This window comes from Protomyctophum bolini, assembly GCF_963924005.1.
Source record: "Protomyctophum bolini genome assembly, chromosome: 9".
NCBI classification, from domain to species: Eukaryota; Metazoa; Chordata; class Actinopteri; order Myctophiformes; family Myctophidae; genus Protomyctophum; species Protomyctophum bolini.
In genome coordinates, this window is record NC_137870.1 from 32,574,577 (window position 1) to 32,601,596 (window position 27,020).

General features: G+C 41.3%; 2 protein-coding genes across 2 annotated transcripts; one reads left to right on the forward strand and one right to left on the reverse strand.

Moving 5' to 3' along the window:
* The first annotated feature begins 690 nt into the window (after positions 1–690).
* LOC308321442 (heat shock cognate 70 kDa protein-like) lies at positions 691–6,059 on the forward strand. Its single transcript, XM_080772327.1, has 9 exons — positions 691–843; positions 1,796–2,010; positions 2,537–2,742; positions 3,045–3,197; positions 3,342–3,897; positions 4,018–4,220; positions 4,870–5,068; positions 5,166–5,398; positions 5,522–6,059. Exons 2-9 carry the CDS (start codon positions 1,806–1,808, stop codon positions 5,717–5,719), a joined length of 1,953 nt encoding a protein of 650 aa, XP_080628453.1. The 5' UTR covers positions 691–843; positions 1,796–1,805; the 3' UTR covers positions 5,720–6,059.
* A 3,838-nt stretch (positions 6,060–9,897) lies between these two features.
* On the reverse strand, positions 9,898–20,470 carry slc13a5b (solute carrier family 13 member 5b). The gene is made up of 12 exons (XM_080772583.1): positions 20,341–20,470; positions 18,221–18,349; positions 17,397–17,533; positions 16,656–16,873; positions 13,938–14,112; positions 13,718–13,840; positions 13,380–13,592; positions 13,099–13,205; positions 12,882–13,003; positions 12,587–12,748; positions 11,474–11,611; positions 9,898–11,302 (listed from the first exon to the last, which is right to left on the reverse strand). Exons 1-12 carry the CDS (start codon positions 20,437–20,439, stop codon positions 11,177–11,179), a joined length of 1,749 nt encoding a protein of 582 aa, XP_080628709.1. The 5' UTR covers positions 20,440–20,470; the 3' UTR covers positions 9,898–11,176.
* Positions 20,471–27,020: the final 6,550 nt, after the last annotated feature.

Sequence of the window (27,020 nt, forward strand, 5' to 3'; positions counted from 1 at the left end):
TCCTGTACATAATTGTACATTCATTCAAACTGAACTGTGAGTGTGATCTGCCGTCTGGACAATCAATCTAACTGTTTTTATTTTTTATGTGGTGTCATAATTATTTGTTTTTTATTTCTCCTATGTTTTTATTTTATTTTACTATGTTTTATTTTGAGTTAGTGTTTGTAAACAATTGTAAGTATTGCCTATGTTAAATGTTTGTCTGTGTCCGACCCCAGGAAGACTAGCTTTTGTCAAGGCAAAAGCTAATGGGGATCCTTATAAACAATAAACAATAAACAACATAATGTTGACATGGCACACTGACTATCAAGAAAATAAAAACAAGGCACTTCATGTCAAAAAGGTTGCTGACCCCTACTAGGCCATTGGCCATAGAGTTATAAGATGTAGCAGGCTACATCTACACTCTGCGTAGTACATGCTAAGGTAAAGTGCGAAGGGCTCGATTATTTTGGGCTTGTTTCCGTCAATCTGAGAACCTATCGGCAAATAAAGGCGAAACAGCGCCCTCTTTTCCTTTGAATTTTCTGTCTCGAGAGACTATAATTTTCATAGACATAGTTGCTTATTTATCTCACACAATCTGAGGGGCAACCAGCTGCAGCCTCGAACAATCTGGCAACACTGGCTTGATCCAGAACATTCCAGAGCAGTTTCGTGAGAGGAGGAGGCGGAGCCATCCGCCCAGATAATAGATATCTATTCGGAACCGGAGAGGGATTTTCAGTTTTTCACAGGAAGCTGAGCTCAAGCTGCCTGCGTCAAAACCGCCGGTTTAACAGATCTTCATCACCATAAAGAACACTTCCAAAATCCACACGTCGATCCGGTATAACCGTAAGTTACTTGTTTTTACGTTATCTTGTCTCCAAGACCAATATGAACGAGTTGCCAAACCTGATGTATTGTAAATTTAGCCTAGTTCGTTTTTCATTACTCACGTTGCCTGTAAATACTGCGGAATGCGGATGGATTAGGCCTGTTATAGCAATGAAGTGCAATCTGATAATGCAAATCTGAAGTATTTTAGGCCAGCATTTTAATTTAGGCCAGGCTCCGTTGGAACCTCGGAGGGTGAAATTCCAAACTGGTCTGTTTTTAGTAGATTGTTTTACTGAGTAAAATCGTCGAGGTCGGAGGTTGTCATTTTACATCTACGTCTTCAATTTAGAAATGTGTGTCACTCTCGTGTCTCGATGATGCGTTGAGCACTAGCTGAGCAGAATGTTCCAGCATTTTCTCAACCAAATAAGGACTTCCTCCCCGTCCCCTGTAGCTCATCATCTGCTAATGTAGCATTGTAATAATCCGTTGATATAATGAACAGCATCGTATTCAATTATTCTAAATTGTAACCAGTTTAGAATGAAAATACAATGTCTTGATGTTCTAGAATCCTTACATCCCTCATGGATGGTTGAGTAACCTACTACAGTATGTGGGTGGCTGCCTTTGTCACCTCGGGGCTAACTGTAGCTAGTAACACTAAACCGCTGTAGCCTACTGTTGCAGTAACACTAAACCGATGTACTGTTGTGGTAACGCTAAACTGCCGTTGCCATAATAATGAGACAGTTGTGAAGCTTGTCAGAATAAAGTGTTGGAAACAGGTGCTCATCGGACAATTTTAAACCCATTTACAACAAAGCCCACAAAGTAATTGTAGAATCATATGCATCTCTTGTGTAAGAAATTCTACACTATTCCAATTGAAATCATGAATTTGTACAATTGACTTTTGTAAAGTGGACACAACTTGGCAATCCTAAACGACTTTTTTCCCCAACAGTATAGGAACCATGTCAAAGGGACCAGCAGTTGGCATTGACCTGGGCACCACCTACTCCTGTGTAGGGGTGTTTCAGCATGGCAAGGTGGAGATCATCGCCAATGACCAGGGCAACAGGACCACACCCAGCTATGTTGCATTCACAGACACAGAGAGGCTGATTGGGGATGCAGCCAAAAATCAAGTGGCCATGAATCCCACCAATACAGTATTTGGTAAGTATGCCATTAGTGAAGTGCAGAGTGAGGGGCATTAGTGAAGAGCTGAGCCAGAAGGCAAAGCTTTCTGTCTGCCGCGCAATCTTCGTTCCTCATGAAGTGTGGGGGCCATCTTACCGAGGGACAGCATAACATTGTGTCTATGGGCATATACTTTTTAAATAACCATAACTTGCTTAATTTTCAACCCGTTTGGTTTGTTATAAACGTCAGACGTCCACATACTTGTATGCTTTTATATGACGTTTTTATAAAATATAAAATTAAGCAGATAAGCATCCTGAATCATAGCCACGTTGATAACGTTTGTATTAAACCAACTCGTTTGTAAATCCATCAAGATTTGAGCGAGTTATTACTATTTTTGTTTGAGCTGCCATAGAACATTCTGGCCCCGAAGCAAGATGGCCGCCGGTTGAACTACGTCAGAGACTCCGCCATGAGCCATCTAGCCTTTATATATGTCTATGGTTGAAGATGTGTGGAAATTGTTAAAGTTTTCCTTTTCCTTTTTACTCCTCAGATGCAAAGCGTCTAATTGGACGGCGGTTTGACGACGCTGTTGTCCAGTCAGACATGAAACACTGGCCATTTACAGTAGTCGATGATTCTACACGCCCCAAAGTACAGGTGGAGTTCAAGGGAGAGACCAAGGCTTTCTACCCAGAGGAGATCTCTTCCATGGTGCTGGTCAAAATGAAGGAAATCGCTGAAGCATACCTTGGCAAGGTAATTAAATAAAAAGATGCACAAAACCACTGTAAGGGTGAAACAAGGAAATGATCAGAAACTAATCAAAATACAATTTTATTAATCAGGTAATCATGTTTAAAAGCAAATATCCTAATATGTCCTATTTAAAGATTTACCTTATATTTTTGATCTAAAAAAACCCTGCATGATTTGCATGCAGTCAGCTCACATGTTATGTTTCAAACTGGGTAAATAAAGGCAAAATGTGACTTCATATTATGTTGCGAACCATCATTGTTCATATTCAACATTAATTTGATATTTCTGTTCCTCCACAGACGGTGTCCAACGCTGTGGTAACAGTGCCTGCCTACTTCAATGACTCTCAGCGTCAGGCTACTAAAGATGCAGGGACCATTTCTGGACTCAATGTCCTCCGCATCATCAACGAGCCAACAGCAGCTGCTATTGCTTATGGGCTGGACAAAAAGGTACAGTGCTGCAAAATGTTTCATGATGTGCTTTTTGTAGTAGCATGTTCAAGACTCATCAACCTGTCCAACTTATGAAGCCCTTTATGGTCCAATACATTTCACTTTGTATGATTTATTTTATTTTCAATGTTTCCCTTGCAGGTGGGAGTTGAAAAAAATGTTCTTATCTTTGACCTTGGTGGCGGAACATTTGATGTCTCCATCCTGACCATCGAAGATGGCATCTTTGAGGTCAAGGCCACAGCAGGGGACACGCACTTGGGAGGAGAAGACTTTGACAACCGCATGGTTAACCACTTCATCGCAGAGTTCAAGCGCAAGTACAAGAAAGACATCAGTGACAACAAGAGGGCTGTGCGTCGTCTGCGAACAGCCTGTGAAAGGGCAAAGCGTACCTTGTCGTCCAGTACACAGGCCAGTATTGAGATCGACTCTCTGTACGAGGGCGTCGACTTCTACACCTCCATCACCAGGGCCCGTTTTGAGGAGCTTAATGCTGACCTGTTCCGTGGCACCTTGGACCCTGTGGAGAAGTCTCTCCGTGATGCAAAGATGGACAAGGCCCAGATCCATGAGATTGTTCTGGTGGGAGGCTCCATTCGTATCCCCAAGATCCAGAAGCTGCTGCAGGACTTCTTCAATGGGAAGGAACTTAATAAGAGCATTAACCCAGATGAAGCAGTTGCCTATGGTGCAGGTATGGCTCAGACTATGACATTTACTTTATTTATTTTATATTGTGTATAATTTAACCTGTACTAAGAAACAATCTTAATATCTATATAGCAGAGGATTTCAATTGTAAAATGTTTTGCAGCTGTACAGGCCGCCATTTTGTCTGGAGACAAGTCAGAGAATGTGCAAGACCTGTTGCTCCTAGATGTCACCCCTCTGTCATTGGGAATCGAGACTGCTGGAGGAGTCATGACGGCACTCATCAAGAGGAACACCACCATCCCTACCAAGCAGACTCAGACCTTCACCACCTATTCAGACAACCAGCCTGGTGTGCTCATTCAGGTATTGAATGGAGGTGGTCACACAGTATATCCTATATTAAATATATTAAAATGTACCTAATTGGTGGGCGGTGGGTCGTCATCACAAGTGTAACCTCCGGACTTGTGAGGTGCACCGTTTTGTACACGGGTTACAATCTTTGCACAACTGTTCCATGGTCTGCTGTAACAATTGTTAACACCAGGGGCCAAGTGTGTCCCCCAAGGGCCATGCAGGGGCACCTGCGTTCAAGGTTGTACTTTATTGTTGGATCCGTGGGGCGACTTTTGTGTTGGATCTTGTGTACCTACCAATATGTACCTATATTGGGTAAAACTTATTTTAGTTTGGCTTCCTTCAGACAATGCAGCAGCATAGATGACAGCAAACGAAGGGATAGAATAAAGTGCAAAAAAGAGAAAACAAAGGGTATCATACTGTGTGTGCATGTTTTCCCTGTAGTAGCAAAGTTAGGTGAACTTTGTGTGCCGCAGGTGTGCCATTGCTTCAAACTGCACCAAACCAGACATAACCTAAATCTAGTGAATTAAATTGTCTTCAGTACATTGTGATTATGTATGCGAATAACCATCGAATGAAAACGTAACATTGGCCCGATATGCCTAAAACAATTTGATTGTGGACTATGAATTTCCAATTTTGTCCTCAGGTATATGAGGGTGAAAGGGCGATGACTAAAGACAACAACCTTTTGGGGAAGTTTGAGCTGGTTGGAATCCCCCCAGCCCCACGAGGTGTTCCGCAGATCGAGGTGACATTTGACATTGATGCCAATGGCATCATGAACGTCTCTGCTGCTGATAAGAGCACTGGCAAGGAGAATAAGATCACCATCACCAACGACAAAGGTACACTTAAGAACTGCATGCATTCTAAATGCATTCTACCATGCCCTTCTTATCAACATTCTAACAAATCCGCTCCTTTTGTGTTGCTCCTCTCCAGGTCGCTTAAGCAAGGAGGACATTGAACGCATGGTCCAGGAAGCTGATAAGTACAAAGCTGAGGATGACGTGCAGAGAGACAAGGTTTCTGCAAAGAATGGCCTGGAGGCTTACGCCTTCAACTTAAAGTCCACTGTGGAGGATGAGAAGTTGCAGGGCAAGATCAGTGATGAGGATAAAAAGAAGATCCTCGACAAGTGTACTGAGGTCATCAGTTGGTTGGATCACAATCAGGTATGTTTTATCTAGATCAATTGCTAGATTTGAACTCAATTCTTAATTTGTGTCAAATGTACTGACAGTTCTAGGTCATCTGGTATAAAATTAAGGTTTAAATGCATCCCCCCCTGTTCTTAGTCTGCAGAAAAAGATGAGTTTGAGCATCAGCAGAAGGAGTTGGAGAAGGTGTGCAATCCCATCATTACTAACCTGTACCAGAGTGCTGGTGGAATGCCAGGGGGAATGCCAGGTGGAATGCCAGGCGGCTTCCCAGGGGCTGGTGCTGCCCCAGGAGGAGGAGGATCATCTGGCCCTACCATTGAGGAGGTCGACTAAACACATTCTCAGTTGTTTCCATACCCCATACACTTGTGTTTTGTTTTTTTAATTGTTTTGAGGGTTTTCACAAAACAAGTTGATTGTACCAAGCAATTACTATTCTACTGTCAGGGAGGCTTAAATTAATTCTGCAGGATTTCCATTAATATTGTTTTTGTGGCTCTTTTTGTTTTGTTTGTACTGTATGCTGTTTTATGGAGAGCAACAACTTATTTGGAATTCAATCGATAGGCACTTTTTGTACTTTGTTCGATTGTACTAATTAAAAGTTTTGGCTACCATGGCATGTTTTGCTATCGCAAAGAATTCACATTAAAAATATGATTTAAAAGATTGAGTTGATGTCTTGAAACTTTCATCTTTTCTTGTGTGTTTGGCAGGTCAGTGCGTTTGATTCATATGTAGTCATGTTATTTTCTTTAAGAAATAAAGGGAGATCCAAATATTCAACACACCAAAATGCTGCATTCACAAATTAAGTGATCTCTAAAGAGTTAGCATTTTGAATGCTTTCTGATGTTTGGAGGAGCCATTGTGGTGATGTCAGGGTCCCATTGCTCCGGTGTCCTGTTCAGTATTTATGCTCTTTGGTATGACCCCCTTTACGCTCTATGGGTATGACTGGCAGGGCATTTAACACCAACCTTCCAATCTCATGGATACTCCAGCCACAAGGCCACTGAGCTGGTTTTAATACTGGAACATAGTCGAGGTGTGAAATAAAAGCATGAATAATTATGTTGGTGACTGTTTGGTTTTATTAATATTAATCTCACAGTGATGCTAGAAACATCTAATGAGTATGACTAGTACAAAGCATCTCAATGGACTGAAATTATTTCCCCCCCCCTTCTACATTATACCAGAAGATGGAGCCATTTACTCTTATGTGTACTACACACAAGGATGTAAGATTGAGCAAAGTCAAGTAGTTTAACCTACCATTACAATCATTTAATACATTCTGAGGTTGTGTAAAATCACATTTCTGTCAAACTATGACTTCAAACTAATGAACAATTATCTGACAGTAAATATGTCACTTTAACACAATGCTTTTTATCAGCATGAAAGTGTTCTTTTGAGTGTTTAAAAACGGGCTATTAACAGAATAACCCATTGAAACCGTCTCCTTTCTGAAGAAAAAATTGAATGTCTGCAATATGGTGAGGTCACAACATAAATTGTATTTCTTCCCTATGTCACCTAAGCAGGGGCTCTGTATGTTTGCTCCCCGTCCTCTTCATTTCAACCAAACGGACAACGTTGTCTGTCTGTTTGGCAACTTGAGAAAGCTTGGATAAAGAGAGGACGGGGAGACAACATATAATATGGTGTGTGGAACATTCAATTTTTTCTCCAGATAACATAGATTGTACCGGTAGATCATTCACAGTCTGTTATTAAAAGCAGTTTAATATAGCCTTCTCACATAAACCCAAAAGGACATATCAGTGCCTCAGATCTGTCAACATTCATATATTCATTAGTGATATATGTATATTCATCATATTATTGTTATTAACTGTTACTACACATAATAGTTATTAAATTAATATTACATTTATATTTATTGACTACATTATGTTAACTCCTCTAGAAAGGCTATCAGCTGGGTGAGGCTGTAAATGCAGAGAAGGTACTTCTGGTACTCCCTTTCCTGTATTTCTCTCTTACTGCTGTTATAATGCTGACACCAGCATTTATCTCCATGCATCCATAAAGGTATATCTTATCTTTCCTTAACCACTTCATTCACTCTCTAACTGTTGAGCTGCAGGGGAAGGTTTTCATGCTGACAAATAATTGCGCTATAACATAAATAAAACAAAACATACACACGTTATGCACAATATAGCAATATTGCAAGTTGAATAAAATAGATTTGATGACTTTGGTGATCATTTAAGTTTACAAGGAATGCTTTGTCATGCCAAGTCTCTGTGGTTACTAGTACAACTGACCTAGAGAGGGTCAAAGAAAGGCCTTATTCTGTTTTAGCATTGGCTAGAGAGATAAGAATGTCTAGTAGTATACCTAATTGTAGACTCAAGTTGCTAACTGAAACAAATTTCACACAATCCTTTGAGTGTGAGGAAGAGGTAATTGTATCAGACAGTGTTGGCCGTTGATTGTTGTTGAGAATTTCCCCAGACAATCCAAATGGCAGCCTCTGGTGGACACGACCCTTCACAACTCCCCTTCCACACCACCACTGCACCCATCACCCACAAGTGTCTGCCATCAGCACTCTGGGCTGATTGCCATTGTCAGCTCAGGTGTGCTCCCCTACAAACACTCACACTTAGTCCACACACAGTTCACTCACACAGCTCTCCACTGCAGACCCATGCGTCCATGACCAAATGTAAGCTCTTGTCTACAGTATTATTTGTTACTATACTATACTCTTGAATCAAGTACTAAAATGCCACAAAGTCACAAGTCAATGTCAATGTATTTAATTTGAACATTTTGGGTGGTCAGCAAAGTCACAGGAACAACGAACTCTTAAATAATTGTGTTAGATTTAGATAAAAAAGATGATGCGCACACGCGCTATAGGGGCCCCCCAAAACATTACCCGCCCAGGGGCCCTCGTGGGGTTAATCCGTCCCTGCGAATAATGGAGGCTGCAATACACGGGGACATATTTTAATTGGATAATGATTGGGTGGCTGAGAGGCAGCAAAGTGGGAGAGAAAGGCACTGTAATTACATAAACCTTTCCCCATATGAGAGCTAAGATCATAGTGATCTGCACTGTATTATACACCCAGCTACTTGTTAACTACTCTTTAAGCACATTTTAATTGTCCCATGTAACTCTAAGGACAAGGTCAGATCTTTCTCTCACTCCTTACTATTTTTAAACAGAATGTTTAGCCTACCTTTTCAACATTACAATTAAATATAATTTTACAGCTATAGTATTGGCATACAATGTTTTATAACCCAACTATGTCTGATTCTTGTCTTGTCTGTGAAAGATGTTATCATTATGGTTCTAGAAAGATTATCCAATTATCCATTGTTAGCTTGTGCTATGAAGTCTATAAATGGACTTCATTGTGTTTGAGCCAGTACTGTCATGGTGGTGGTGTATACACATATTTTGAGTTGTTTAATACTAACCCTTGTGTTCAAAGTAAAGTGACAATCACAAAGCTCTTACTTTACCTAGGTGTGGCCATTCAGTTAAGGATTACACTGGTTTTACACACTCTGTTTATGGGATTATTCCAGATAGACTCAGAGGAAAACAAATGCACTTTCAAAATGCAGTGGACCGTCAACAATCAAGTTGAGACATGATATGACAAGTGATCAAAGTTTGCTCTCTTGGTTTTTGACTCTTCAAGATACAGGACACCACCAATACACTTAACCACTATTGTGTTTTTCATCTGCCTTTATTGACTCATCCTGACCACAAATGGTTTAAGATCTATTATATGTATGAAAGGGTGACTTGAAATGAAAACATTACAATCATTTAAGTGGACAGCATGGAGCTTGGAGAAATACTTACATGGTTGAACCAAGTTTGGTCTCTTTGTTTTCGACTCTTTGACTTTATAATAGCCTACATGAGACGCTGATAATATAGTACCACTATTGTGTTTTTCACCTGCCTTTATCAACGCATGATGTGCATGTGGTGGACCACAAATGATTAGAGACCTATTATAATGTATGAAAAGGTGACTTGAAATGAACACATCATTTTTACATGGACAGAATAGTTTGAAGAAATACGTGCATGGCTTGAACCAATACAACATTTTAAAAGGGAACTTTCAATGACTCTGGCATCATACTCAGCAGTGACTTTAAGTCACGCAGGACAGGGAATGTGAGTTGCTCTTTCTTTTAGAATGATCCAGTGCTAACCATAAATTATTTTTTTCCCCCTGCAATAGTCGGTTACAGTGGGTGTGTTTTATATTCACCATGTTCTCAAAAAAAGGCTTGATGTGGGTCGGACTCTTAGAGCTTGGAAATATCCTTACAGATTTATTCTTTAGCAAGTACAACCAGAAATTTGACATTGCATCTGAAACGTATCCAAAATACCTGTATGTAGGCGGTACCACGAACCGCTGCAGTGTTTAGATATAGGCAGACAGCACACTAAATGTGAAAATGCTGAAAAAAAGTATTTTATTTGTCTCTTGTATTTGCTAAAAACGATTAGTTTATCACAGTTTGTTAAACCAGATAATTCATATTCAATGCTGAGAACAAGTTCATACCACATATAAGCAGCCAGAAGATTGTATTTATTACTTTCTTCAATTTTCATTCACATGTGCATTCATGATGCAACTGAAAATATACTACTATAACTATACTGACTCTTAAATAAATTCTGTTTTCAACTACATTATATTACAGTTAAGTTAGACAATCCAAAAATATCAACACATGCTGACCTAAAGAATAATTCAATGTTTCTATAATTTTCACAAGGGTCTCATGCTTCTGTAGTTATGATACCACCATAAACCAGTTCAAGTGATGTTGGAATTAACTAAACATAATGTATTCTAGTGTAAGTCAACGTCAAGGTTATAAGGATGTTTGAAAAACAGTTTTCCCCATTCACATCTTGACATAATTAACCTACATTATACATGACACTTTGACATGTATTTTAAACTACATGATTACATTTTCCTTTTGTGCCTATATTCTCGTATATTTGACCTGACCAAAAGACTTTGTAATATTGAATCTTAGCTTTGTACGAACCCCAGCGTCCCTATTCTGGCCATGTCATAATAGGCAAAAATAGATTAAGATTAGATGAAAATAACATTTGGAATAAAATAGCAGCAAGCTATTTTCTTCTTAAGACATAATAACTAATGGCATATACTGTAAGTAATGAATTATTAATGGTATTTTGTTACTAGGAAACTTTCAGGTAGCCTGTATGTCCTCTTGCATGGAAATAATTGCAAAGGGAAGACAATGGAGGGTATGTAAGACGATCTGAATATTTCATCTGAATGTCAAATCTGTCTTGTTATTTATTATGGACAATTGATCAGCCTATAATCGTATAGAAAAATGAATTCATGTAACTCTGAGAGGGTACAAATTGAACCATTTGTACTCTCTCAGAGAGTTAGATGAACTTTGAGTATGGGGTAGACTAGAGGTTAGAGGTTATGGGCTAGACTAGAGGTTAAACTAAGTAGCTCGCGTTGTACTGTCTCCCAGTCCCTCTCACATTCACCACCACTTTTTCTCACAAGCAAGACTCAAGTATCAATTAAATAAAACCCAGGCTTATTCTAGCCTAGGCTTTTATCCCCCAAACACCCAAGCACAGCCACATTATTCTGTGCTGTCTGTCTGGCCAGGGCAGAGGTCTTTGTTTGGAGGCTGTGGATGAGGAGGACTTGTGTGCTTGGGACATTTCCAATGGCCAAGTCTCAACCAGGCTCACACCCCAGTGACATTGGCCCATGTGGGGAAGGTGTCAAGGTGAAACATTGCTCTGCCCCAGGTGTTGATGGCCAGTGAGATGCAAAGGATGCCGATGATGTTCATGACTATTCCTGCCTTGGCCTGAGTGATAGGAATGATGCGCAATGACATACTGTAACCAGTTTCACAACATCATAGCAAGCAAATGTATACAATCATCTCATGCCTCTATTATCACATTCTGATGACAACTACAAAACAGAAACAACTATGATCATACTATAATTTACTGAAGATACAAAGCAAACTCACCATATCAGCAACCTTAAGGTATCCATAGGAGAAGACAATGGCATTTGGGGGCGTGGCAACAGGCAACATGAAGGCAAATGAAGCACTCAGTGTACAGGGCACCATGATATACAGAGGATTGATTCCAATGGACTGGGACTGGAATAAACACAGACAGTTTGACTGGTCTTAGACTGTTGTTAGAGAACATTTGATTACAACATTCTTCAATCTCCACTCCCCCAGCTGGTTACTTTTTATGCACTGTAATCACTGACTCATAACTCACACTGGAAAAAAAAATTCAGCACAATCTGTGCTGAGAGAAAACCTTCATTAGGTGGGTGTAATTAAGATGCAATTTTTGTATGTTTCGGTGCTGCTGACTCATGAAAGCGAGCAGCGATAATGGCATACTGGACCAAATGCTTTACACTGTGGAACATTACATATTCCACAGTGCAGCAGATCACAGTGGAACAGTCATTTTGGTCAACAAAGCCTGAACTCAAAATACCTCAGCCTTCAAAAGGAGTCTTATTTAGCCAATACTGCCGTCTATCACTTTACCATGGCAGCACCCTGGGTTGTCTAACTCATTAAAAATGTTGAATGATGAAGTCTCAATTTGCAGCAATGCCACATGAAAGTACTTTACATAGGTTGTGCATTACATTCACCCATTACACACACGCACACACACACACATACAATAAATATTTCTCAGAATACCCCAGTTGTCACATTCTGGCTCAGTCCAGCTCTGGTGTTCTCCGAAGTGCTTGACTACTGACCACAGTAATACCATTCTTCAGTAGCTATGGGCACCAGCACAAGAAACTGAGCTCAACCTATATGTGTGTGGCAAAGGGCTAATGGGAGGAGGGGCCCATTGAAGGGGACTCTTATTCAGTCCAAATCGCTAACTAGAGGGGCAACCAAACAAGGGAATGTAGGCCGGCTTTGGCTGGGAGTAGTTTCAATGCTGGACTCCAATTGGGGAATTTAATTCAAAAGAACACCAGGGAGTACTAGAGCCAGAAAGAAAATGTGTGTCTCCTCACTCTCCTGGGCTGTAAGAACATGTTTCTAGCTGTACGATGGCATTGGATTCTCTTTTTTTTGCCTCCTTACCATGGATGCCAGGACAGGCAGGAAGAGAGTGGCAGTGGCCACATTACTGGTGCATTCAGTGAAGGTAGCAATCAGCAGGCAGAGAATGATAGCAATTGCCCAGGGAGGGATGCTTTGAAGCGGGGTCATTTGATCTCCCAACCACTTTGACAGCCCTGATTCCTAAAGAGACATGTATAAACATAAACAACATGCTGTTAAGGACACTTTGTATAGTCTATATTCATAAAGCTATAATCAACATATAGAACGTATAGAATTGGCAGCCACTCCTGAACTTATTATTGTACTGTACCTCACTGCCTTTTGCCAGGGCGAAGCCTCCTCCGAGAAGGAGTACTATGTTCCATGGTAACTTCTTCTGGGCCACTTTCCAGGTGAGCAGAGTTGGAGTGGGGCCATTGTTTTGCTGTGGGGCTGAAGATAAAAAATATTCCATGCTGAGATACTATCATCATGACCGCAGCTGCATAATACTATATTATTGTCTGTGTTCCAGAACGATGGCTCACCCGTGTCAAAGCCTCGAGTTCCCCAAGTACAGCAACGAGGAGCTTTAGAAGGCAAAACAAAGAGAAGGACAGCAATGAATACTGCCACTGTAGCATCGGATACATATCTAGGAACAAGAAACAAGAAAAAATCCAATTAAAATTATAAAACTCTCCTCCAAACCTGTCATACTATTTGATTAGCTGGCTATTGTTGCATTGAGCTACAGTATACATAGGGTGAAGTGTACAGTACACTGAGTGAGTGAACATGAGAAAATAAATGAGTTATGTATACAAACTCTGCTTTGGAGTTGAAGATGTCAGTTGCCCAGCCAGGAACAAAGCCAGGGTCTCTGGTGAACCACAGCACCACCAGCATTACGAAGAGACCGAGGACACTCAGCTCCCCAAAGGACATCGACCCTAGCTGACGGTGCTGCTCGCGGATCACATTATAGGCAGCAATCTCCTTCTCCGTCTTTATCGAGCCACATCCCCATGTCTTTTTAAAGCTGAAGTGGAGGGCGAGAGAGATTAGGAGAAAGGATCTTGAGGTTGAAGGTGAATTTGAACTTGAAATGTAAGTTAATGCATCTCTCGTCTACATTAAATGCATTGCCATCTTCATCAAACTCACTTGAATCCCATGAAGGCAAACTGTAGCCAGAGCCAAGCCATTGTAAGCATGATCATCATGTTTGGGAAAGCAAAGCCAAACCAGGAGGCAAAATTAATGACATCTCCATTTTGAGGAAAGAGTCTAAAACAAAAATAAATAAGATTGAAGATATAAAAAATGTAATCCATTTTATTAAATACAAATTAAAACAATACAAATGGGTGTTGTGTATATTTACTCATTCATCTGGCCCTTGAGCACCAGATTAGGGCCTGTCCCTGTGAGTGTGGCAGTGCCTCCGATGCTGGCAGCGTAACAAACACACAGAGTCATGCCTTTGCACATTTTTATTCTCTCTTTTGCCTCCTGACGCTTGGCAGTCTCCACAGCAGTATCTAAGAATGTCACCACAACTGTAAAGGCAAGTGGGAGAGATTTTACAAGAATTGAACTGGAAATCAGAAGACTCCTTCATATAAACATTGGCTGCACAATCTTATATCATACTGAGAATATCATGTAGTACAATGTTAGAAATGGACTGTCCATTCGCTAAATCCTCTTAACTGAACCTGACAAGGAGGGCTAGACTCTACTTATTGTAATCTCAGAGTCTGACTATTGTGAAGTGTTTTCATTTTTGAGCGGTGCCTAACCGCTACATACCTGGATTAACTCGCACCTGTTCAAACCTGTCATGTTACATTAACCCACACTGCTCCCTGGTTCACGGATGAACTCAGCCACCTCAAGTCCAAGGGCAGACAACTGGAAAGGCTCTCCAAGAGGACTGGGCTCACCGTTCACTCTGACATACACAAACAACACATGCAGAGTACTCTTCTCCACAATCAACAAATTACTCAAACCCATGGACACCATTTCCCACTCCTTCACTATCGAAAAATGCAATAACTTCCTAACCTTCTTCCACGACAAAATCAACACTATTCACAGCCAGCTGGCCACCTCCCCCCGGACCGGAACCCGAGACCTCCAAGGCTCCATACCCACTGCACACTCTCCTCATTTGTGGACATCACACCCTCTGAGCTTTCAACCATCATTACATGCATGAAGTCCTCAACCTCCTCAAGGACTGCCTCCCCACTCTCTCCCCACTCAACACAAAAACAATAAACTCTTCCCTTTCCTCTGGATTTGTACCCACCCCCCTAAAACTTGCCTCTATTACACCCATCCTAAAAAAACCTGGTCTCGACCCTGACTCCCCCAATAACTACCGGCCCATCTCAAACCTCCCATTCCTGTCTAAAATTCTGGAGCGAGTAGTTGTCAGCCAAATCACTACATACCTGGAAACAAACCACCTCTACGAACAATATCAATCCGCTTTTCGCACTAAACACAGCACCAAAACCGCCCTCCTCAGAGTCACAAACGACCTCCTGTTATCTGCTGATATACCGGTTCACTCAACATCCTCATCCTCCTTGACCTCCTTGAATAAGTCTGAAATTCTCATCATTGGCCCCGACTCACTCACTGAGAAGAGCGGTCCTCTCATGATTTCTCCCTCACTATTGATGGCTCCACTGTCACCCCTTCCACCCGAGTTCATAACCTCTGTGTCATTCTTGACCCCACCCTCTCCTTCCAGCCCCATGTCAACCAGATCACCAAAACTGCCTTTTTTCACCTCCGCAACATCACCCGCCTCCGTCCCATGCTATCACACACTGCCGCTGAGACACTCATTCATGCCTTCATCACATCCAGACTCGACTACTGCAATAGCCTCCTGTACGGTGCACCACCAAGGTTCTCAAGTATGTGCAAAACTCTGCTGCCCGCCTGCTCACCAGAACCCGATCCAGGTACCACATCACACCTGTCCTCCGTGAACTGCACTGGCTCCCAGTCAAATTCAGAATTGACTTCAAACTACTCACCACCACCTACAAAGCCCTCAACAACCAGGCCCCCCTCTACCTCTCTGAACTCATACAACGCCATGCCCCCACCCACTATCTCAGGTCAAGCACTGCCAACCTACTGGAGCCCCACAAGTCCAACAAGAGAACCTGGGGTGACAGGGCCTTCGCAGTGGCCGCCCCCTCATTGTGGAACACACTCCCAGCCCACATCAGAGCTGCCCCCAACTTTGACATGATCAAAAGCACACTCAAAACCCACCTTTTCAGACTGGCTTTCCCTACTCAACCCCCCAGTCGTACATACGTACGTAAAGCTGCAACACGGTAACTCTGTCATTTCTCGATTGTTTTGGACACCCCATAGCCCCATTAAATTCCCATTCAATGCAATGCAATTCATTGAGGGCTTATGGTAGGGGAAATAGCCAATAAGGAGTTTTTGGAAAAAAATACACCTGGACCTCTTTGGTGGGGACGTAACAACTACAAAGAAAGGTAAGAAAGCATTCTAGCATGGAATTCTCCTTTAATTAGATTGTTTGTCTATTATTTTGTGGGATGACTGAGCTTTGTACCATTCCTGTGTTATGGTTGGAGGACGGGGGATTGTTTGTTTTTATATTTTTGTCGCTTGTCTTGAACAAGGTACAATTTCTATATAGAAATCTTAAAATTAAGTAAAGTGCAGTGTTTCTTGATCACCCATGTAACACTATGGTATATACAGGGGGATTGTTCCTTTAACTGGGTTGGCGGGCTGAGCACACGGCGAGCAGTATTATGGGATTGCTTGTGTTTACTTTCGGTTCTGGTGTAGAGGAAAGCGGTCGCTCTATTCAGAGGAAGAAGATATATATTATTTTGATTGTTTGCTACGGACAGTTGATACAGAATTAGAACCCTGGCTGATCACGTTTGTTCTTTAGAATTATTTTTGTTTATTAAATCACCAGTTCTGCAACACGGACTCTTTTTTCTTTATAGCATAAAAATAAAGCATAAGGATTACTCCGGAGAGGAGAGACATGGTGGTTATACCCAAAACATGAACTGCTTACCTTGTCCCTCACTTTGTTTCCTTGTCTGACCAGGCTGTTTGCTCTCAGTCTCTGATGGCTGGGCCAGTTCTGAACTGAGGATTGAGGATGGCATGTCTAACTCATTATTGAGCTGCTCCAAAACGGCCTGGACAATAGGTACCATCATGGCTGTGGTAGCCGTGTTGCTGATCCACATGGACAGGAAAGCTGTGACACCCATGAAACCTAACATCAGACTGAGAGGAAAACATTTGCCTTTAATTAATATGTTTGGCTAGGCTAGGGGATCAGAAACTATGCAAGGTTTACAACCTCAAGGGAAACTTTGACAGAAAAAGACTTGCTCACCGTATAAAAAATAGAAGTAAAACTCCTTAGACTGAGACTTAAGAAAAAATATAATCTTATATTTTATCATGCTCATAAAGAGCTCTGTGCTCAAAGTGCAATTAAAAAGCAAACGTTTCGGTCCTAGACCTTCGTCAGTGCTAGATTCGCCCTGGCAAAAGGCAGTGGGGTACAGTTCTTCCTAGAAAAAAAGGACGAAGAAAGGCGCAACAGTTTTCTCAGTGCTTCAGGTTTACAACCTCCCCTTATCAAGGGTTGTAAACAGTGCAATAGAGAAACAAAGTCAAGAACGAAAGTTTATGTAGTCTTCATGATGGCAATGGACACAGATAAACATGATAGAGGACTCAAACAAATGTGATGAACATGACTTTTGTGATTGCAGCGGTGTGTTGCTGGTAATCGACTCACAGTGCTGGCCGTACGCCAACACAGAGAAGCACCCTCAACGCGATACGCTTATGCAGATTCCAGTGTTCCACGGCTACTGCCACCATCAGCCCTCCCACAAACAACATATTTGTGTCCTTCAGGTACTGCATACACACCTGAAACCGCAATACATCCGAATTAAGATATGCACATGAATTGATGACAGAAATACCCCCTTTACTGAGTCAAGCAGGGGTATACTTGTTATACGAGGTGCACATCGAAACTTCACATCTAAAGCTCACAATGTAAAAAAGCTGATTGATCATGAAATTCTGGATCAATCAGCAATAATTGATGAGGCAAAAAAGGAGTCAAGACAATAGTCTAGGTGATGATGCTTGTGCTTTATGTACATGATATCATGGGGATCAGTACATTAACAGTCTAGGTCAGTGGTATAGTAGTTCAGAGATCACAGTTATACTCAATATACTGTAGCTGCAAAAGGTACAAACTGAACCAATAACAAGATAAGCTGTATCAAAACAATATCTGCAGGACAAGTGGAGAAATCTTATCCTGGCTAATAAGCCAGACTCAAGTCAAATCACACTGCCGGGCAGGCAATTATTTTTTGCCAACGGCTGATTCACGTCTGGCTTTAGCCAGGCTAGAGAAATCTCTTACTAGTAAGCTCTTAGAGAAAGCTCTTACAAGCTACCAAATATCATAATGATACAAGTAATACTATTAAGTGATGGTAAAATATAAAGGTTGGATATAAGCAAAATCAACCATAATAACAACATAAGGAATAATTATTCTGCTCTGTCAGTGTCATAACATAAGGACTTGCTTACATCTTTGGACTTCATGATATTAAACAGTGGGAAAAGGACAGCTGGGAGGAGGGCAGTCACAGCCAGCGGCAAGGCCTCTGTGCACCAGTAGACTGCCATCAGGATGATCACATAGCCACATCCTGCCTCCTATTTGGGCATGCACACACACGCACGCACACACACACACACACACAGTCACACACACACACACACACACACACACACACACACACACACACACACACACACACACACACACACACACACACAACAATTTATTTACGTCCACACAAAGGAAATTACATACAAGGAGATAAATATTTCAGGTGAACCAAAGTTACAAAGGCCCTTACAACAAGACAAACTGGTCAGGCTACTACATGGCCTCACCCCCCGAACCCACCCATGCCTACTTTGACAGGCTGGAATGGCTTAGGGTCGACGAAGTACAGCATCTTGCAATGGGTCTGGTCCACAAGATTCGATACACCACCAATATACCCATGTACCTGTCTAAATACTTCCTTAATTAATGTTAACAAAGTCCACACCCACAACACCAGAGGAAGTGCAACAAACCATGTGCAAACCAGATTCTGCACAAACAAGGACTAAATCCATTTAGCTCCTATGCCACCAAAATGTGAAACGCCCTAACAGTCATTAAGACATGCGAATCCCTTGACACCTTAAAAACCGCTCTCAAAGGGCACCTATACGGACGGCTGCAATTCGTAACTGGCTCCCGTAAAATCTGAATCCCCCCACCACTATTCCCCCTCACGGTAGCCTATATGTCTCTTTTCCCTTTTTACCTCCTTTATGATGAATTCCTGTTCTGTTCTTTGGCTATATAGAAGTGTCTATTCGTACGTCTCTAAATGTTTTGATGAATTGAACAAGGTGGACCCTCTTGTAAACAAGTGTAATGCTTTATTGGGTCGTCCACTTACAGTTAACAGTGTTTGTATTGAGTTTGAAATGTACTGTAATTCTGCAAACTGTTAATAACGTGTGCGTGCGTGTGTGCACGCACGCACACGCACACACACACACACACGCACACGCACACACACACACACACGCACACACACACACACACACACGCACACACACACACACACACACACACACACACACACACACACACACACACACAATCATATTTTGCTTTAGAGAGATAGGTAAAACCAAAACATTATTTTTATTTTCCGTCATATGAAGAAGTTAGCCTATAGGCTTATATAAGACAATTATATTACTTCTGCTCTTGTTGTGGAGGTGTCATTAAAAAGTGTGAAATGTGGCAAAAACACAGAGCAGCATACTGCCATCTTGTTATTGTCACATAGATTTTAATGAGTAGTGATAACAGGTTGGACTGAGATAAGGATCATGGGTTAAAGATCAGTGTCCTTCTATATGTTGTATAGTCTGTTCTTACACACTTGCCAGAGCCAGGCTGGCAGACCATAGGCTAGCCTACATGACACCCCTACAATTTCACACAAACGGGTCATTTCCTGAGTGAAGGTGCAGTAATCCTTTCATGGTAGCTTTTGCTGTGCATGAGAGAGCTGCAATGACGTGAGAGGCATGGATATGCCATTGCCTATCATAACATGTAACATGACTGTTACATTCACATGTAAGTTTTTGTAACATTCTGTGGAAACATGTGCAGAGCCGATTTGCTCTGTGTTCCCACGCTGGACAGCAACCTCCATGCTTGCTAACAACAATGAGTTCAGTGAACATAACATTTAAATCACACTAGAAGGTTCAGGACTTCAGGTTGAAAGCCCCGGGTCATGTTCCCATGCATTTAGCTATAATTGCAGAGCTGATATGGCCGCAGCATCAACAGGTGCACTGCACACTGTGCACAGCTGAACAGGAGCAGTGCAACGCTAGCCTACTACATCATTTGCGCCTGCAAATTCTTCAAAATAGATTTTTTATTAATAGTTCTTATATAATATTGTAGTAGACTATAAAGAAAAGTTAGTGAGTTCGAAGTAAAAAAAAGTGTGTTGAAGTTATCCTCTTTTAATAATAATAAATAGCAAGAGCCTATAGCCTATCATATTGAAACATTAACATTCTCTTGGACAAGATCAGCACATTAATTTACATACCGTGGTTCCGATCACCAAGGGCAGTGGAAGAAGAAGAATTGGAGTAGCGAATAATATTATTTCATTCTTAACGTTCCGAATACTTTTTAAAAATGCCATCCTCGATCAACAGAACAGCGGTGAAACAGATCACCGGAGTAAAGAAAGTTTGTGCACCATGGATCGGCTTTTTAAACATCGGGTAAGGCGGGGAACGGTGAAGGGGGAGTCTCAAAAGAGGAGAGAAAAGAGCGAAGTCACGAATCACAATGAAGAGAGACAGGAGGGGGGGGGGGGGGAGAGAGAGAGAGAGAGTTTCGAAATAAAACGCGTTTAAATCAATTCAGTCTATGTAGCCTAAAAAAAGGTTAGGTCACCGTGCACTGGCAGATAGAGTTCAGCCTAGACTTAAATTAGTGGTAGCTAAGATAATATAATGCACAGCACACATTCACTAAAATGTTATAAATTGATGGTCTTACTGCGGAGACTTCGTACAGCTGTACAAGGTCATATTGTTAGGAGCCACTCAACCGCAGATAATCATGGACCAAATTATGATGAATATGTCAGTCACCTCAGCCTATAGTCTGGGGCACAAGATATCCTTCAAATGATCAAATCCCTATAATGGGCCTGAGCATGCCAGTTTCATCCCTCAAGACCAGCCCTATTTAATACCAGACTTAAAGCAAAAAGGATTGTTTAATAGTCTATAGTAAAATGTAATGAGTAACCACATTGTATTTTTGCTATAAACAGCTATAGTGTAAATTCTGTCTTAAAACAAACAATGAATGTATGACAATGAATGTATGGCAAGCCGTTTTAACTTTTCATTGAACCACCCTCCTATCTGTAAAGTATGTTTTAGATATCCAAAACCACGTTTCTCCTATAGTCAAAACTGCATTCTTACTATAGTCCTAATTGTAATTAAAGATATCCATGGTAACATAGTAGAAATCGTATTTCAAAATATCTAGAATTCCCATCCACAACTGTCATTTAAGATATCCACAATGACATTCTTCCTATCCAAAATTTCTATTTCACATATCCATAACATAATTCTACCTGAGAAATGACGTCACTTTTGCCAGTCCAGGTAGGAAATTAAGCATTACCTCAGGTGAAGGAGTTTAAGTATCTCGGGGTCTTGTTCACGAAGAAGGAGATCAGCTGGGGAATCGTAGCGACAGGGGCGTTATTGCAGTTGCTGTACCGCACTGTTGTGACGAAAAGAGAGTTGAGCCAGAAGGCAAAGCTCTCTGTCTACCGAGCAATCTTCGTTCCTACTCTCACCTATGGTCATGAAGTGTGGGTCATGACTGAAAGAATAAGGTCGCAAATAAAGCGGACAAAATTAGTTTTCTTCAACGGGTGGCTGGCATCTCCCTTAGGGTGAGAAGTTGTTGCTTCTTCGCCTAGAAAGGAGCCAGCCTAGGTGGTTCGGGCATCTGGTTAGGATGCCTCTCGGGTGTCTCCCTAGAGAGATACTCGAGGCACGTCCCACTGGGGGGAGACCCCGGGGCAGACCAAGGCGCAGTTGGAGGAAATACATCGACTCACTGGCCTTGGAACGTCTCGGGATCCCCCAGGAGGAAGTCACTAATGTTGCTCTGGAGAGGAAAGTCTGCAGGAGCACTCTGGTGGAGCTGTTGCCCCCCCAACCTGACTACGGATAAGCGATAAGGCATATGGGTACTTTTCTATCACCACCAGTGAACAAATTAACAAAATGCAGCTCTGCATTGTCAAAGATTATGTCAGATCTGTTCTGTGTCCACAGAACATTTTCTCAGGTTGGTTAGCCATGGGAAATAAGTATTAGCCTGGCCTCTGTGTAAAGCCCTGCTTTGGCTCATGTCATGTCTGACGTATGGTCTGAGCTGAATTACATTAAACTTTGGTAGGTCAGCAGTGATCCCTGTTCCATGCAAGGTGTTATGGCTGATGCCAGTCGTCGATGACTTCTGAGATTGTGTTTCATTTTAGCCTTTCCTTCCCTTGGAGACAAGGGGTGATTCTTGATATTTATTAAAACAAGGTCTAGAGGTGACCTTAGTGTTATTGTCAGTGTTTATTTGTTGTCAGATGTTCAGACATCTGATCTTTGTCAGTTTGTCTTACTAAATCAAATGATTGTGACTTATCATCTTTGCCGCCATAGCATTAACATATAGCATAGAGTTAATTACTCTTTGATACTTTCTAGTGAAAATAGAAGATCTAAACGCTCACCATGCACTGTGCTGCATGCACTGTACAAGCTTGTAGATCTGTTGAACCTTTTTTTTTATATTTTGAAAAATGTCCAAAATATAGGGACACGTACCACACCAGGTTGAAATTGCTTATGAGTAGACAATAACATTGAATGATCCTAAATCCACCAACCTCAAACTTATAAGACTTGCATTGGAATGGATGACAAGGATAAGGATAAATTAATTGCATGGCTCCCATGTGATTGACCCAAGGTTGCGTCATGAGGCCTAAAGGGCATTTGCCAAAACCTGCTTGACATAACTGCTAATGGACATAACCAAGTGATGAGCAATGATCACATGCTGATTCAATAAGTTGAAGTTTGATAGCTATAAAGTGAATTGTGACTGTGCTGGGATTGTTCATCTTGTCTTACTTCCTTATAGACAATGTTTCAGGACATTACAATTGAATGATGAAAAGAGAAATGTACACAGTGCTGTATTTATGCTCCACGCCTCCACCCATGAGTACACTGGTAACCATAGTGATCACCTATAGTCCTAACAACAGTAAAACGTAGTGATGGAACATAGATGGCAGCACTGTACATCTGGGTTGAAACACTATATTCCACCACTTTATAAAACATAACATATAAAACACTATGAAAAACATAGCAGTGACTGTCACAACTCATACAGATTAACAATGTCCTGTGATTTATTGTGTGTGGAGATATTTTAAGTTGGACCACAAGGCTACTGCAAGTTACACTATAAGGCATTTATTGCATTTTAACAGCATTATTTTCAGTTGACAACTGAACTGCTGGGGCCCATGACAATTTTAAAACCAACGTTAAAAGTCGACAGACTTTTTAAATAAAGACCTGTACATGTAGGGAATTCACTTTGGCCTTCTGAATGCTATATATTTTAAGAAAAGCTGATGAGGCCTAAAAAGTACAAATGTTTCTCCAACTGACTTGACCATGCTCTGCATGAGGTTAAGAAATTCATGTTTTTTTGCCCATAATGTACTGGAAGCAATTATATGTTGCCTAGTGGTATATGTTGTGATGAATACCACTTTTAATTTGTGTCCCTGTAATTGTAAGTCTAGATCCCACTGTGGTTTTTGTTTGCTTTGATGGCTATACTGTTGGCCTCTTTTGAATGAAGCTCAACTTTGTTATAATTTGGACAAGAGGCAATCTATTGTGCTGAATTATACTGTGCACTTACTGTGATGTACTGAGCGTCATTGCTATAGCAGTACTTGTGCATTGGTTGGGACAATACTCGGTTTCATGTGATTAGTTTTTGTCTTCCCTCCTTCAAATTGTAGTGTGCACAATGCACACTACAATTTGAAGTTTATCCTTACACACAGACTCATTGCAGATTTCCTTTCAGACACATATGACGTAAATTCTCCTTTCGTTGTCAATGGCAAATGTGACATGAGTTATGACAAAAAGCTGTATATAGGAGGAGCTAGCGCCCCTCAAAAACTTGTGTGAAGTGAGGGGCGCTCTTATCGCCATACATCATCATACATCACATTCTGTGCTCATAATCAAATCATCACAAATGTCATTCCAGCCAATCACTTTTCTTCAATATGTACTTTGCTCAGCCAAGGCAAGATTAAGAATAGATCTATTTAGCATTATTAATTACACAGATGCTACTAATTTATATGCATATGCCTCCACTTCAAAGTATCTCTCAGTCTCAGTAAAACTCTAAAAACTAAATCAGCTAATTATAATTTCCTTCTATAAAATGCATGACATATTTGGGCCACAAGCAGAAACAGTTGGAAGTCTGTTTTGCTGTTGCATGTTGGAGTATAATCAAATGGTATATAATATGCCTACCCTTATATTAGAAAATAAATCTGCTTTTATTGACACATGAGTCATGACACTCTACAAAACCAACATTATAATTAGTCTACTCGCCCTTGGCGAGTCACCCAATTAATTCAGATTCTGGACCATATGACACCTACGAAATAATGTGTTCTCATAGTGGAAGTTTGAATAATCAGCTAAATGTAAATATATTAATTTCTAGTAAGGAACATTTTTGTCCTATGGTAACCATGGCAGCCATTTTCCAAAATGGCCACCACCTGCTGTTATTTGACCAATAACTTAAGTTCTAACATTATGATCTTGATTCTGGTAACTAATCCTTATCCTACATTTTCAAGGATGAGCTCTCTCCGGGTGGGGTGAAGGCTTATTTCAGGTGCAGATTGAGTTGCTACTGACAAGACATTACAGGAGGCTTTCTGACCTTTGACTCGTCCCTTTCAGGCACAACTGCGGTGGAGAAACTTTGGTCTCTTGACACCCTGATTAGGTTCAGGGTTTTTTGGTGGAGTCTTGCCTCTCATGACATCGTTGCTGCGGCAGTTGATCTCCTTACTGCAAGTGGTGGCACACTCTGGGTCTCTGGGGCATTGTATCTTGGTGGCCTCCTGCCGCTGGTGGCCTCCTGCCGTGTTTCTCCACACTTCTCATGAGCTCTGTGTTCTGGGGCTCTGGTTTAGTCAACATACATATAGTCAGGGAATATTATCAGAATAATGTTAAATCTGGGAATACATTTCTTACCAAGAATTTTCTTCACCAATGTGTTTGCAAAGGTGTCTAGGCTACTAACATAATCCCACACTGGTTTCTATTCAACCAACCACCCTAGGGACATTTTTGACAGCTGCTGAAAGTTGGGGTACCATTCCAAGCATGGAAAAACACTCCTTGGGCTAAGTGGCACAATTTGGGTAAGTATATGGCCGAATTTGGACTTGATTCCTAATGTTGTTTAAAACAGTGGTTCCCGGGGGCACAGTTGGTAGTGCTGTCGCCTCACATCTAGAAGGTCCTGTGTTCGATTCCCGTTCGGGAAGCTGTGGGTGCTGGCGGTGTGTTTCCTCCTCCGCGTCATCAGTGCCCATACCCGAGGCAGGGTTGGCGAAAGGGCCTTTCTGTGTGGAGTTTGCATGTTCTCCCCATGCCCCCTAGGGTAGGTACCCTCACAAAAAACATGCTGTAATCCTGGTCTCTAAACTGCCTCCCCCTGGCCAGCCAGGGCGCCTGATGGAGGGGAAAGGAACTGGTTGGAATACCATGTTCCTTCCAACCAGGGAAACTCCCCCCTGTCAGGTGTAAAGGAGCAACTTGGACACTCAGGCATGAAGGAAGCATGAGTTCAAGTCCGTTGCTCTCCCCATATATATATCCCCATATATGGGGACAAGGTTGGTGGAGCGTGTGTAGAGCCCAGGATCACATTAGATAATTGACACAGGGTGAAAAATGGGTTAAACAATCGTTGGATCAAAAGTATAAAAAAAACAGAACTGTTCCCACATTTCTTCACACCAAGGAACCCCAGATAATTATATAATTGTCCACAGTCATCGACCTGAAATTAGTTTGTAACATTTTTGTTAAAATGTTTAAAAAATATTTAAAAATATTTCAATTTATTGAAAATGTATTGAAAAGTGTGTCGCTGTGAGATTGTACTATTTTCATTTGTGTTTGTTTTCATTGACCTGGCCACTTGTTTCTCTTGTTTATCTGTCAACACAGCAAGAGGAAAAGGAACTTATGCACACCAAAAATGCTTTTTTGTAAAGTGCACGATATTCGCACGTGGGCTACTACACTCAGTCAACACTGTAGTAACCAAGGCCAAGCATTTTACTGTTAAATTTGCAAAGTTGTAGCATGGAAGAGTTTTTGTGAATTTTCAAAGTAAAAAATCTTTGATGATTGACACAGTTAATTGCAATTTTAAAGCAATCATTTCCACAAATATATTATTGGGGCCCTGTACTATATTGCCATCTACAGGTTGTGAAGAATACAGCACAACATTTGCTTAAATACTTTAACACTCTCTAATTGGATAATGAAGCACATATTGCGTTCTGTTTGTTATTCCTAAACATATTGTTGATTCTGTGACCAGAATACTGCCAGAAATGTATATTTCAAAGGCTGCATAGATCAGTCTTTATTTATTTATTAATATCTTCCTTTCCTTTCTGTAAAATGAGAATGTCCATTTTTGTATGCTCAGCTGGGTTGTACTGTGGTTGGACCAGAGGTAGGGTAGGGGGAGGGTAGGGGACCAATTACCAAACCTGGGGGTCCTTCAAATTAAAAAGTTTGTAACAATTAGTAATATGCGATGGTACCAATTTGCTTTAGCATTAATTGATATAGCTCACCATGACGCAAGAAAAAGGCACGCAGCAGTACTATACAAGCACTGTAAAAAAAGATTAAAGCTCACAACTCCTCGCAATAGCGACGCGTTCTGAGCTTGTAGATCTGCTATTTTCGGCACGCTACACCGTCGTGCGATGAAGTAGACTCTGGCGTCACAGCGGTCACATGAGCTGGGTGCTGACGGCGACGGCGTGTCACGTGAGTCCTCGTTTCAACAACATGGCTCCAAGTA